The sequence below is a fragment of the Triturus cristatus genome, chromosome 4_1, assembly GCF_964204655.1.
Source record: "Triturus cristatus chromosome 4_1, aTriCri1.1, whole genome shotgun sequence".
Lineage (NCBI taxonomy): Eukaryota > Metazoa > Chordata > Amphibia > Caudata > Salamandridae > Triturus > Triturus cristatus.
In genome coordinates, this window is record NC_140585.1 from 615901352 (window position 1) to 615916943 (window position 15592).

Here is a 15592-nt window from a genome sequence, read left to right on the forward strand (position 1 = left end):
TAGAGTGGAGTAAAGTGTCATAGAGTGGAATGGCATAGCGTAGCATGGAGTGGAATAAAGTGCTGTAGAGTGGAATTAAAGTGTTGTAGAGTGGAGTAAAGTATCACAAAGTGGAGTAAGACAGAGTAGAGTGGCGTAGAGTGGAGTGATGTGGAGTGGCATAAAATGTCATAGTGTGGAGTGTCATAGAGCGGAATAGAGTATCATAGAGTGGAGTGTCACTCAGTGGAATGGTGTAGTTTGGAATAGCGTCATAGAGTGGAGTGGCGTGGAGTGAAGTGGTGTAGAATGGTGTAGAGTGGCTTAGAGTTAAGTGGCATAGAGTGGTGTATATTGTCGTAGAGTGGAGTGACGTAGAGTGGAGTGGCATACAGTTGAGTGGTGTAGAGTAGGATAGGGTGGAGTAAAGTGCCATAGACTGTTGTAGAGTGGAGTGGTGTAAAGTGGAGTAAGTAGTAGGAGTATAGTAGAGTGGAGTGTCATAGAGTGGCATAGAGTGCTGTAGAGTGGAGTGTCATAGAGTGGTGGCATAGAGTGGCATGGAGTGGCGTAGAGATAAGTGTCATATACTGGCATAGAATTTCGTAGAGTGGTGTGGCATAGAGATGAGAGCCATATAGTGGCATAGGGTGTTGTAGAGTGGAGGTATGATAGAGTGGAGTGGTGTAAAGTAAAGTGTCATAGAGTGGAGTGTTGTAGAGTTGTGTAAAGTGGTGTGAAGTGTAGTAAAGTGGAATGGCATAGTGTCATAAAGTGTTATAGAATGTCAGAGACTGGAGTGGCATAGAGTGGAGTGGCGTAGGGTGCCAGAGTGGAGCGTCGTAGAGTGGAGTGTCATAGTGTGGAGTGTAGGGCTAGATGTACAACACTTTTTAGTGGTCACAAACAGAAAACCAGTCCATTTGCGTCCTCTAAAAAGGGATGTAGCATATACAAACCCTATTTTACGAGTCAGTAATAGGTTACCGACTCGTAAAATAGGGTTTGTGAGTCACTATTAGGAAGGGGCATGCCAAGGACGTCACTTCCTAATAGCGAGTTGCACTGGTATGTATGATTGTTTTGCGACCGCAAATGCAGTTGCAAAATAATTGCAGTTACCACCAACCTCAAGTAGATGGTAAGCTGGTTGCAAACGGAAAGGGGTCCCCAGGGTCCCCCTTCTCCTTTGTAAATGTATACGAATATATTTTTTAAGAGCAGGCAGTGATCCCTTGAAAAATTAAAAGAAAGTTTTAATTTTTTCTTTTAAACACATCCTGTTTTCCTTTCAGGAAAACGGGTTGCACTTTAAAAAAAGTACCTTTATTTGAAAAGCAAACACAGACTTGGTGGTCTGCTTTCAACAGCAGGCCACCATCCCTGTGATTGCAGCCTAATCCAAATGGGTCACAACTTGCGACCTGTCTCATGAATATTGATGAAACAGGTAATTTGCAACCCCGTTGGGAATCCCTAAATGTGTCTGAGACACATTAGTACATTCCGTTTTGTGAGTCGCAAATTGCGAGTCACAAAAAATTGCAATTTGTAACCCACAGCATGAAATGGTCGAACATCTGGCCCATAGAGTGGAGTGTTGTAAAGTGGCATAGAGTGGAGTGTCGGAGCAGAGTGTCATACTGTGGAGTGTCGCAGAGTATAGTCATTTAGAGTGAAGTAGATTGGCTTAGAGTGAAGTGTTGTAGTGTGTCATAGAGTGGAGTGGTGTAGAGTGTTGTAGAGTAGAGTGGAGTATAGTGGCATGGAGTAGAGTGTGATCGAGTGGAGGGGCGTAGACTGGGGAAGAGTATCAAGGAGAGTCAGAGAGTGGAGTAGAGTAGCCTACAGTGATGTGGAGTGGCATAGAGTGGAGTAGAGTGGCGTAGAGTGAAGTGATGGTGAGTTGAGTGGAGTAGATTGGCTCAGAGTGGAGTAGAGTGGCGTAGAGTGGAGTAGAGTGGCACAGAGTAGAGTGGAGTAGAGTAAAGTGGTATAGAGTGTCGCAGAGTGGAGTGGAGTAGAGTGTCATCGAGTGGAGTGGCGTAGAGTGGAAGATGCATGGTATGGTAGCACACTGTCATTTCAGAAAACACATTTTCAATTGAAATCACCATTACATTTGCACAGACATAGTTTTACTAATATAACTACACAGGGCACAAACAATAACATGGAAAATGGCATCATCTAGTGTATTGATTAGTTTTTTTATTTTAATCATATTAAAACATTTGTTTCCAGCACCCTCCAGGATTACAAAAAAAAATGTGCTTTATTTGTGCTTTTCTAATTCGGAAATATTTTGAAATAGTTGCTTAATTCATTTACAGACATTCAAATTTTGTTGTGTGCTAGAAAAAAGACTTTCCTTTCACATTCCCAGATTTTCACATACATTCTCACCCTTTGAAGTCAGAGAAAGGCAAGTAAACACCAAGCTACCTTGAAAGACAGAGCCTGACATTTGACCTCTATCTTTGAATGCACAGCAAATGTCACAGGGAGAGGTGTGGCTCACTGGTTAGAGGCGGCAGATCCGCAAGCAGAGAATCGGCCAGGGACCAGGGTTCAATTCCCGACGCGGCAGGGTCGTGGACCAGGGTCAAAACAGACTCGATAATTCTCGCCTCGGTACCTACTCTAACCAGGAACACACTCGGCAACTCTGGGCATTAGCTTGCCTCATCTCCACAACGGCCCCCCACATTTGCCGGGGATGCCTGGTTTCACCTTGGAGATACCCAGGAGGGACCATCTCACAGGAATAGCCAGGACGGGTTCCCCAGCGCCACGACGCCTCAGGGCAGCAGTGCGCTTTACAAGACACATACATTTACATTTACAAGATAAGAACAATATTTAAAGGCCTATTTACAGAAAGTGAGCACTCTTGTATCAATGCAGTAAACAGGCTATGCCCAGCAGGAGGGATAAAGCCATACTGGATAGGCTAAACCAAATAAAGTCAGCAAACAGAAGACAAGCAAATATGAGTTACAAAGCACAAAAACAATGGTATGGACAGAATGCATTCTTAGGCCAGCTTTCAGAATGTTCCCTAAAAGTCTTTTGCAACCAGACAGATTTGCTGTCTTGTAGGCTTCAACCTAAAAAAGAGTAGGAGTTTGAGAAACATGGGCAGATACGTACATGGCTTTATGTTTGTAAAGCGATTCTTCGACCTGTTCCAGGGCAGATCTGCGTCAGATGTGGCAAGATCATGAAGAAACTTTGGAAGCTCCTGTAAAAAAATGAGACATATACTGATTTGAACGTCATCCTGTTTGACATAATTCTTTGTCACTTCAGTGTTAATATATGCAGTTAATTGTAGGCAATGAGTACCTGTACTCATTTGTATGGACTTGGGCTTAAGTTTCATCATGAGACTGTGAAAAACGGAAAAGAATTGTGAAGAAAGACATCCTGCAAGCGTAAAATAAAGAAAAGGGAGGAGCACAGTGGTGTAAGAAAGAGACATGATGTGGAGTCAAAATTACTCAGCCTTGGTATTCAGCAACCTCAACAATTGGCATCATCAGCAGAAGCCCCACCAGAAAATGTTTGTGCCCTGCAATTTAAATGCTGTTCACTTTCCTTATTCGTCCTTATTTTGGACAGCTATTGATTTGATGACCTCTGCTGCTTATCTGACCTCCGCACCATTGTGGGCAGCCTAAAATTGCACCTATGTCCTGGCAAACTACAAACTGTTGTTTTTTATAGGTGCTTTACTTTTCCTTTGTGCTATTTGCCTTAAATCTTTAAAAAAAAATCACATCTCTCGTTACTCTTAAACTGTATTAATAATCTTGGTGTCTTTTTGTTGATTGTATTTTCATCTTTTTTTCTAAATTAATTTGGGAATTTTTTCTGAGTTGTGTTCTTTTTGGTATTGCTTGAATTATAAAGACATCTCACTTGTGGAATAGCTACAGGGTTGAAGCAGAGTTTCTCTCAGAACTGTGTATTGACATAACCAGAGCGGCTTTATAGAATTGATAGGTATACCCCACTGACAATTTAATAAGCCAATTTTTGACAGTCTCCAGTGAGAAAATTCTCAAGAAATATTATTATAAATTGTACAACAAACCCATGTTTAGTCTTCTTTAAATAGTCCCTCTAGCTGGCTTATTAGATGTCCTTTACGTTGGTCATCAGTTGTATGGGTATGATAACCAGATCTTCCATGAGTTAAAAAACGGACCTGACACATGTCACAAAGCAGATAAAGATTTGACAGACAGAAATCAGTGCATCGGGCCCTGTATGAACATCTAGGATGCCAAAATCGGAGCATATTTACGTGATAAATTTTGAGAGGTTTATCTTGCTGAATTTCACCTGGGGGAAATTACGGGGGTGAGCTATTAACCAGAAATTGTATAATACTGATATATCTTGTAACAGGTGTTACTGCAAATACCTGAATGTATCATGCTGTTTGTAATGAGGCCCGAAGCACCATATAGGCTTTAGCGGTGTTTGAACAAAATATTGATTTAAAAATATCGAGAGACAGAAATATTGGAAATTAAATATTGTGACAAACAAATACCATGATGCACAAATATCGTTGACAAGAATATCTTTTTTGAGGTAAGTAATATTGTTGTAAATAATATCAATGTTGTTCACTAATATAGTGCTAAAAATATAATTTATTAACTATTCTAATGTGTTTTAGTTGATATATTAATTTTATATATTACTATGGTTTATATAAATGTTATTTATTGTATTAATTGTTTTTAAGATATAGCTAGTAATTGTAAGTGAATTAAATAAAAAATCTTCATTTTTAATAGTGATTTATAGTGTTGTAGAGGATTGTTGGAGTTGGAGAGGGATGGGGAAAATTAATTAGGTAATAACGAATTAAGAAATATTTATTAGAATGGATTTAGTTATATGATGGGTATTTATTATGTAATTTATGTAACACCGATTTATTTTTGTTATATGTTATTTGCAGGATCTTGGGTCTGTAGGGGTGGAGGGTGGGGAACTAACTAAGGGGTCTATTAGGATGGCGGACGGATGGCCGCCGCCAGTGGCAACCGCCGGGCCGGTGGCGGCCATCCATCCGCGAACGAAACCTAGAAAACTGCTGGTCACATTAGCATGGCAGTGATGATCATGGCGGTGAGAAATTCCGCCCGCTACTTTTCCGCCGGTACCAGTCCGTACCCTTGCCTGGCGGGTGGAGCTGGACTGCAAAAATGGGGCCGGTGCAGGGCCAGGCTCCACCGGCGTGATTATGATGCCGGCAGTAGCCAGCCTTTCCCCTGCGGTGGAACCGTCATGGAATGGCATGCGGAGAATGTCTCCGGGGACCCACTGTGGGAACTCAATCTGTTGGGGGTGTGTGGGTGCACTGTGGGGGGTACCCATGGTACCCCCTACATATCCCTGTACCAGGTGTCAGGCACTGTGCAGTGGCTGCCACGCAGTGCAGGGATATGCTCCTTTCGACATCGCAGTGGTGCTGCTGGCAGCAGCAACCGCCGCGATGTTAAAGGCCGCGATCGTACTGCCCCGATCGGATTTTGACTGCGGAGCATACTAATTGGACTGGCAATTATGCCGCGGTCCTGGCGAGCGGGCTACACCCGCTACCATGGCGGTCGGAGTGATTTTCCGACCGCCATCCTAATAGACCTCTAAGTATTAATTAACAATTAACTGTTATTTGTTAATTAACTATTTAATTGATTGTTAATTATGTCATTTAAGGAATATTTATAATTTTTACTTATATTTTAGTTGTGGGATCTTGGGTTTTTAGGGGTGCAGCATGGCAAGGTAATTAAGTAATAATTAATTAGCAAATTAGCATTAATGTTTAATTAATTATTTAATAGATTTTTTTAATTCTTCAAAATATGAAATCTGATTTATTTTACTTATATTTTAGTTGCGGGATGCTGGGTTTGTAGGGGTATGGGGCAGGGAGTTAATTAATTAATAATGAATTAACTATTATTTATTATTAGCAAATTAATTATTCAATTGAATATTAAATATGGAAATTGTGGAAAACTTCATTTCATTGTATTTTAGTTGTGGGGTGCTAGGTTTGTAAGGGCCTAGGGTGGGAGGTTATTTAAGTAATAAATAATTAACAATTAATTATTAATTGTTAATCAACTATTTAATTTATTTTAAATATGTAAGTTATCGAATAATTATTTGTTTATTTATTATTTAGGTTTGGGCTGCTATGTTTGTAGGGGTACAGTGTGGGATGTTAATGAATTAATAATGGAATAACAATTATTTATTAAATGATCATTTATTTTTTTATTGAATAGTAACTATGTAAATTGATTCATCGTTTCTAGTTTTTTAATGCTTATATTTGTACTTTTTATGTTAATTCATTTTTTTTGTAATAATATTTTAATATTTTATCTATATTTATAGAATTACTGATATATGTAATGTGTTGAAGTGAAGTATTTTCCCTGCTCTTGTTCACACTGCAGTAGGAAGAGTAAAATTAACCTCTTCGCAGTCCACACTTTCCCTACTGTTGCGCTGTTTGGAGTGGTAATTGTAAATTTTACCTCTCCAAAGTCCAACATTTTCCCTCCTGTTGCGCATTTGGAGTTGGAATAGTAAATTTAATCTCTCTGAATTCTATCACTTTTTCGACTGTTGCACAGATTGGAGTACGAACAGTACATTTCACCCCTATGAAATCCAACACTTTACCTACTGTTGAGTGGAGTGGAGTGCAGTTGCTCAAGAAAATAAAACACGGGACAACGTTTAGACATTTTGAACAACAGGCAGATTGCTGTGTTCTGCGCAATCTGTAGACTGTGAGACAGATAGATGGGTGTACCCAGGTAGAGTACTTTGATATAGTCCAATCTGAACGAAATCAGCGCTCTCATCATCCGTGCTTTCCTTGGCAGAAAGTTCAGGAATTTCTTGAGCATTCTTAAGATTGAAAGACAGGATTTCACCACTGCTGCTATCTGTTTTTAAAAGAGAGCTGAGTATCAAACACTACACCCAGGTTCCTAGCTACCTATGTATGTATTTTTTAATGTAAAGTAATATATGATTACCATATGTCAATTTAACCATTGCCGCACATGACCAAAGCGGTTTGGTGTGTGAGTGGGTGTATTTTTTTTCCCTTGGGTGTTATCCGCAGATCCATTGCGGATTTCCACTGAGGGGCATGCTGAGTGCCGCAATGGATCAGCACCTCTGCATTTCAGAGACCCCTTTATTTGCCCTATGGGGTTAGAATACCTCTATCCTGACCCCTTATGTTATTTTTAACTTTTCTTCCCACCCCTGAATGAGAAACAAAGTGGTGGATGCAACTTTCCTTTCAGGTTGCGCCCAGCCAATCATGGCCTTGCGTTTACCCCCAGATCCCTGGATCCCCGCTCGTGTAACCGCGAAGGATCCATGTCCCTAGATATACACATATTTATTTCTTTAATAACTCCCGAACTACCGAACAGATTTACACACAAGGGCTCTTTCTAGACCAAGATGTACCTTTCTGCAAAATTTGGTGCAATTCTATTGAGCGGTTCTGGCTGTGTAGTCCTGTTCAAAAAGTGCAAAAATCCCTATAGACATTGCATTGGGAAAAAAGAATTTGGGACCCCCTTTTTCTTGGCCCCCGCTTGGTGAATCACCCCGATACTTTCCAGACAGCAGCCAAACTAACGGATACACTACTTTTTACATTTTTGTGATGATTCGTCAAACGGCACCAATGTTATTAGCAAAACAAAAAATGCTACATCTATGGGAAATGTTGCTTCTAACTACTAATCGTTATTGCCATATATACATAATATATATATATATATGTCTATATATATTACGTGTATATGTATTTATAGTGTATATAGTGTAACATAATTAATACAATTATTTATTTTAAATGATATTAATATTATAAAGATTTTAGATTCATTACTATGAATATATATCTATACATAGATATTTTCATAGTAATACATTCGAAACAGAGGATAATAATATAATGTAAAATAAACGTTTTTATGAATTATGTTACACTTTTTATATATACATATATGTATATATATATATAGATTTATATATGATTGCACTATGGGACTGGTAGTATCGTTACCTGGTCACGTGATGAGGGTGTTCAAAAGTGTATGAGCTAACTGATTGTGATGCACCTCACCTGTGAACAAGGCCATAAATAACGGCCGAAACGCGTAGGGTTTGATGTCCTGCCACTTCTGAACAGCAAATAAAGTCAGTGAAAGACGCAGTTGGGCTTCGCAGTTCTTTTCTGTGCTTTGGTGTTCCAAATCGCGGGTTGCTCCACGCCCGCTTTGCGAAGCCGCCCTGCAGGGACAGAGGCTTCCGTCAGTTGGAGAAATGTTTGATGGATTAGATTGGGGAGCATGTCCCACGCGTTGGTGCAAAAAGAGCGGATTTCTCAAAGATGACTGCACGACGCGGAAGGGGGTAAATGAGGAGTGACTTCTCCTCTTGCAAACTACGGACTCACTGCCATCGGTTGCTTAGATTTGGTGACATTTGGGCAGCACATCTGATGGACTTCATTATTGAAGGTAACTGTGGCACTTCCATGACGTGACATTTCCTCGTACCATCGAATGCACTTGTAACACTGTACTGTGTAAAAAGGACGCTATCCAGTTGTATTATAATAACTTCACAGTACAAAAGAACTGTAAAATGGTATTGCTCCATTTGCGGTTTTAAAACGCTATTCAGCTACAGTTTATAACAACCGCAATGTACAGCAACAACCAAGATGCACTATGGGACTGGTAGTATCGTTACCTGGTCACGTGATGAGGGTGTTCAAAAGTGTATGAGCTAACTGATTGTGATGCACCTCACCTGTGAACAAGGCCATAAATAACGGCCGAAACGCGTAGGGTTTGATGTCCTGCCACTTCTGAACAGCAAATAAAGTCAGTGAAAGACGCAGTTGGGCTTCGCAGTTCTTTTCTGTGCTTTGGTGTTCCAAATCGCGGGTTGCTCCACGCCCGCTTTGCGAAGCCGCCCTGCAGGGACAGAGGCTCCCGTCAGTTGGAGAAATGTTTGATGGATTAGATTGGGGAGCATGTCCCACGCGTTGGTGCAAAAAGAGCGGATTTCTCAAAGATGACTGCACGACGCGGAAGGGAGTAAATGAGGAGTGACTTCTCCTCTTGCAAACTACGGACTCACTGCCATCGGTTGCTTAGATTTGGTGACATTTGGGCAGCACATCTGATGGACTTCATTATTGAAGGTAACTGTGGCACTTCCATGACGTGACATTTCCTCGTACCATCGAATGCACTTGTAACACTGTACTGTGTAAAAAGGACGCTATCCAGTTGTATTATAATAACTTCACAGTACAAAAGAACTGTAAAATGGTATTGCTCCATTTGCGGTTTTAAAACGCTATTCAGCTACAGTTTATAACAACCGCAATGTACAGCAACAACCAAGATGCACTATGGGACTGGTAGTATCGTTACCTGGTCACGTGATGAGGGTGTTCAAAAGTGTATGAGCTAACTGATTGTGATGCACCTCACCTGTGAACAAGGCCATAAATAACGGCCGAAACGCGTAGGGTTTGATGTCCTGCCACTTCTGAACAGCAAATAAAGTCAGTGAAAGACGCAGTTGGGCTTCGCAGTTCTTTTCTGTGCTTTGGTGTTCCAAATCGCGGGTTGCTCCACGCCCGCTTTGCGAAGCCGCCCTGCAGGGACAGAGGCTCCCGTCAGTTGGAGAAATGTTTGATGAATAGATTTATATATATATGTATGTACAAACACATGTGTTTGTGTGTTTAACTATATATTTATATATAGTATTAAATGTTAATGTAATATATTTAGTTTACATTGTATTTAATGTATATATTAAAATAATGAACATTTAGTATTTTAACCTCTATTTATATGAGAAAAACAATATTTTTATCAATTTGTTGATATTAGTGTTGACAGTATTTTTTTCGATATATTTTTGTACATACCACTATAAGTATTGACGCACAATATAGGGGTAAATTACATTTTTTTTAACAATATTGTTTACCACAATATTGTATTAGTGATCCAGCTCTAGTGGAGTGGTAGTTTAGCTGCCATGACTACAGAGATGTATGTAAAATTCGTACCACACAGAAGAGGAATTGTTTCCCAAAAGTGCTTCTGCTGACATGGTGGGAGCACTTTTCCTGAAAAAGTACTGCTAGCTGGGCCACCATATCAAGTTTTGTGTTTTAGAAACAAATTATTGAAATGGGGTTTGGCTTCTGTCTGTTTAGTGTGTCTGAAGATTTCTCTCCTTAGGACCGGGGGGCGGGGAGAGAGGGGCGGGGCTCATTGGGATTTTTTTCTGTTAGGGATTGTCATGCCTTCTTTGGTGGTTACATAAGGCATTCGCAAGCAGGAAAAAATGTCATGGCAAAGTGCTGTGAATGGTGTGATCCTGTGGCACTGAAAACACTGGCAAAAGGTTTCCAAAACCAACTCAGAAACCAAGCAGCTCCTCACCTCTAAATGAGGCAGGGAAATGGCAAGGTGGATGGATGGGCCATATTCTAAAATTTTACAGATTCCTCTCCTAATACCCACCTCTAAATGAACTTTTTCAGCACCCAGTAAGTAAAATATTTCATTGCCACGTGTCTGACTTCCCCAGCAAGGTTTTCGAGCCTAAAAGCTTTAAATCATCTCTCTGAACCCACTTAATGGGCACACAGGTAAGTACAGAAACTAGATGGTCAATCTTTGCATTTTCAAGGTTCTTTCTAATGGCATAGGTCAGACTTCAAAGAGACATCCTTAAGTCCCATAAAGAATTAGAGACTAATGATCTGTATGTGATTAAGGGATCCATCTGTGAGCAGCAAATACTCTCAGGTCTGCTATACACTGTGCAATGTCCAATGTTCATGCTTAGTTCCACTCTCATCTACCGCATTATTGGTCGGATGACTGAGCCCAGTAGCCCGATATCATCCCTCAACACCCAGCAAGTGTTGCAAATGGAACAGGAACCCCATTTGCCCCCACAAAAGCTTTCCCATCTATTGAACATAGTGATCACGAGTGGCCAGGGTTCCATGATGATCATACATAATATTGAATATGGTTTCTCTGTCCCAGGTGCTATCCAAATGTCTATCAGGAAAACTCAAAACCCACAATATATGGTACACACCAAAACCAACACTCAAATGTCTTAGCAAACTGTCTAAGTTTCAATGCAAATTAGATATTCAAACATTGTTAGAAGACCATCAATTATATCACAAATGACGGCAAGTTCCTCGATAGCAATGATATAAGATACATCAGTAACCAAACTGTATTATTAAAATGTGCCTATTATAGACTGCGCGGGGCGGTTAGAGATTTGTATCCAGACTTTCCCAATGAACCACCGACACTGCTGACACTTCAAATGATCATTACCAACCCTAATAATATGCACCTAGTATCCAAGCTGTATACATTATTGCAAGAAGATATAGCAGGGAATACAAGCAAAGCTTGGGAAAGATGGAATATGCATCTAGAAATACCACTAGAAGAGGCAGATTGGTATAACTGTTGTGCACTGACTGAAATGCTTACTCCTAATGGCAACTTGAGAATGATACATTATAAATACTTACACCAAACATATCACAATCCCTCGAAGCTGCAGAAATGTGGACTACGAGCTGACGCCCGATGCAAGAGGTGTGGGTTAGATAATGCTGATTTTATCCACCTAGCGTGGCACTGCGAAAAAGATTAGGGAATATTGGGAGGAAGTAATTGTAACACTGGGCAAAATACTAGAATCTACACTGAAATGCACAATACAGACATGTCTCCTGGGCCTAGCGAAACATTTGCGCTCTATGAAGAAAAAATTATGTACTATAGCGTTGCTACTAGCGAAAAGGAGGATCTCAATGTGTTGGGACAGTGAAAACAGCCCTAGCAGTAGGTCTTGGCTAAAAGATATGGTATATTGTAAAGATACTTTGAAAACATATGAAGAAGAACTCTCAACAAGTTCAAAATCCAAAGACTATTGGACACCCCTTACAGACTTTTTGCGGAATCACCAGATATCCTAAATTATTCCCATCTGTAACTGTCAATGCACTGATGAAAAGAAAGTATGTGGATACTGTACTGTATGTTATATGTCAGATATGTGTCATTCGCAATGTTGTGACGAATAACATTATTGACTAGATGTTTTGATTTTCTCTTTTTGTTGTATATTTTTCTATATGATGTATGGAATGCAATACAAATCTCAATTAAAAAAACTAAAATAAAAAAAAATTCGTCTTCCAGTTAGAAATAAAGGTAAATGGTGTAGAAAACACTGGCGAGCATGTCTTTACTGCAATTAAGAATATATAATTACATTTAAAAATCACATTTTTTCTTGAGCAAATAATGTCAGTCACTTTTTTTCAAATCAAAGACAATTTATCACATCTGTAGGGACCAAAGACAAGCAGGTATAGGGTAAACTAGAGACAGTTTACTGATGTTTTGAGGAAATGAAAGCTAGGAAATTCTATTCACTGAACTGCTCAGGGAAGTATATTCCCTCATTATTCTACATGGATTATTTTTATCAATGATCACATATAGATATATGTATATCTTTTGGCGCATAATGCAGACAACAGATAACTAATTGTTTATATAAGTAGGAGTCAGGCTACTGTAGTTGGGAAAGTCTCCCTAGAAGGGGAGTAGGCAGATTTTGGCTAGGAGCAACAGAGTGGAAGCTGTTTCTCAACACTGGTATCTGGGCATACTAATTGATAATAAATAAAGCTGGGCTCCATTGCTTTAGGTGAGATAGCAAATACGGAGATACAACTGTACTCCTGCTGAGAAAGGTGTATTACATCAATCTTAACATATGTGGATCCTGAGTAGTTATCAAACTGTAAGGCAAATATAGAAGACATAAGATCTATTTTGGAAGACAGAGTAGAGTCCAAAGATTACAACAACTTTACAAGTTTTTCAGTTGGAAGTTAGGGTGAGTTAGAATGGCTATGGCAGTGATAGTAGGCATGAGTAATAACTTGTTATTTAGGGTAACTCTACTAATAAGCACACATTCAAACATGTATGACTACATTGCAAAGGTCAATGTTGGGTATATTACCACAATAGAACAAAACTGAGATGAGAAAAGGCTATTTAACTGCCATGTGAATTGCAGGTAACAATTACTTCACACAAGGATCCTACTCTCCTAATACTCAGATGTGCATAGTTTGCTGCTTCTTGCCATTGTTGAGGGACCATAGGGGCAAGCTTCCTCTACCACTCAAACATTAAACTGTGAATGTGTTAATGTTCGAGGGGCAAGGGAAAAAGCAACCGTTGGTCCTGTTACAACTTTTATCATGCGTAACCATACCATGGATTTGCCTACGTGATTCTTGAACCCCAAAATTGACGTTAAAAATAAGTATGAAGAAAAGAAAACTAAGCATGCATAATCAAAGATTTCATAATGCGATATATTAATTAATGTTATACTGTTCGAGTGGCAAGGGGATATTCTACCTGTCGGCCGCATTACACCATTTACAATGAGGAACCCATGTAATAGTAGAATCCCAATATATGATATCATTCACTCAGATCATAAGGGATTTCTATTGTGCCTTGCCTCTACATCAGCATGCCTTGAAAAAGTGGCCTTTTGCTGCTAAACATGGGTGGCTGTACAACACATTTTATGTTATAGGGCACAGAAAGGTGCGTTGTTGTTTATATATGTCAAACATTATGTAAGGGAATACATTAAGGGGCATATTCACAAGGATCTATCGCCGAGTTAATGGCACTTTATCGCAGCCAAAGTTTTGATAAACTTATCACCCCAATCACAAGCTGGTGTTAACAGCCCACAGCACCAGTATACCCGCGATAGCAGCCGCAAAAAACATCACCACAGATGACCCCCGCTACTATCGCTAATGAGATGCAGAGTAGGAGTTCCCGTGAGAAAAGCAGCGGCAACACCACACCTCAACATTCTCAACGACCAGCCAAATCGGTGATAAGAACACAAAACAGGCGATAAGGCACGTTAGCACCTGGAAACTAACACCTGCTCAGACCTGGTGCAAAGTCGGACGACAGCCTGTACCTCAAAAGGGAACCCAGCCCACAGCCACATCGGAAGGGCAACAGACGCCATGGAGCCACTGGTCATGCAGCCTGGACACACAAGAGGGCCACAACACCCAACGCCACCACCCCAGGACCCCAACCCCTACCCGGAACCTCTGCCCCGGACCACCAGAGGCAGTGCAGACAAAGACAGCGGACCCCCAGGAAATGCACCAGCCTCACAGGCCCAACACCTGACAATGTCATTGCCCACTACAGGCTCAATAGAACAACCATCGTACGCATCCTGACCATCATCGCCCAACAGGACCACGGCACCAGCACAGTGGACAGCCAACATCCCACCCCACACAAAGCTGCTGGCTGTTCTGCACCTGTTGGCCCCTGGCACCCCCCAACCAACACACACCAGAGTTGGAGGAGTCTCACAGCCAGCCACATCCAAGTCCCTCACACCTGTCCTGGACATCACCATCAGCCAGGTACCCCAGTCCCTACACATCCAACACAATGCGCAGGATCTGCTGGAGACCAAGCAAGGACCATACGCCATAGCTGGATGCACACACGTGTTGGGGGCAATCCACAGCACACATGTCATACATGTGCCCCCTGGTGACACAACACATAATCACCGCAACAGAAAGCACACGTCTCACATCAATGTGCAGACAACATCCAAACACCGTGGAACCTCCACCAATGTTGCCTCCAAATACCCAGCCAGTGTGCATGATTCCTTCATCCTCTGACAGTCCATCAGCAACCAGCGTTCCCAGGATGGCACCAAGGGAAATGCACAGCCCCTTGGCAAATTCCAAATGAACACCCCACTCACCTCAACTTCACACCCATGCAACTCACAACTCTGGCAATGCACACGTCACAAAATCACAACCAACATGCAAAACAACATGCTCACCCACCAGACACGACAGAACAACTCACAATGGTAACCTGGGCAACATGTTACATGAGCCATCAACGGAATGGCACCTCAGCCACACACTAGCCGAATGTGGGGAGAGATGACAACCAGGCATGTGTGAAGGATGCAGGAGAACCATGATTGGGAAAGTACACAATGCCAAGAGTGGTGGAGATGTGCTGGACAGACCGCAGTATGCAGAACACACCCACATCCATGGAGACATACACCTATGGTGTATGGAGTGTAGTGGACAGTGGACGCTACCATGTCACCCCAGCCAGTGGGAAAGTTCGCGGAAATGTTCCCTGTCATGTCACCCCCGTAAGCTTGAGCGGAGTGGCATGGCCTGGCGTACGTCAGGCCAGCATAGGGGTGTGAATAAAAAGCACATAGCCCTGGGCGTGGTCCTCTTCCGGAAAGTCCAATGTCTCTGCCAGGGCGGCACTTCTCACCACGCCACGAGGCCGACGTCGTCCTCGTGAGCGGAGTTGCCTGCGATGCTGTGCGCCTG

General features: G+C 41.4%; 1 protein-coding gene across 1 annotated transcript in view; it reads right to left on the reverse strand.

Moving 5' to 3' along the window:
- Window positions 1–15592, reverse strand: part of PTPRQ (protein tyrosine phosphatase receptor type Q) — a 1724016-nt gene that overhangs the window by 142302 nt on the left and 1566122 nt on the right. Inside the window, exon 60 of the mRNA XM_085652983.1 lies at window positions 3133–3223. Within this exon, the coding sequence (XP_085509109.1) occupies window positions 3133–3223 (91 nt within the window). The remainder of the gene's footprint in view (window positions 1–3132; window positions 3224–15592) is intronic.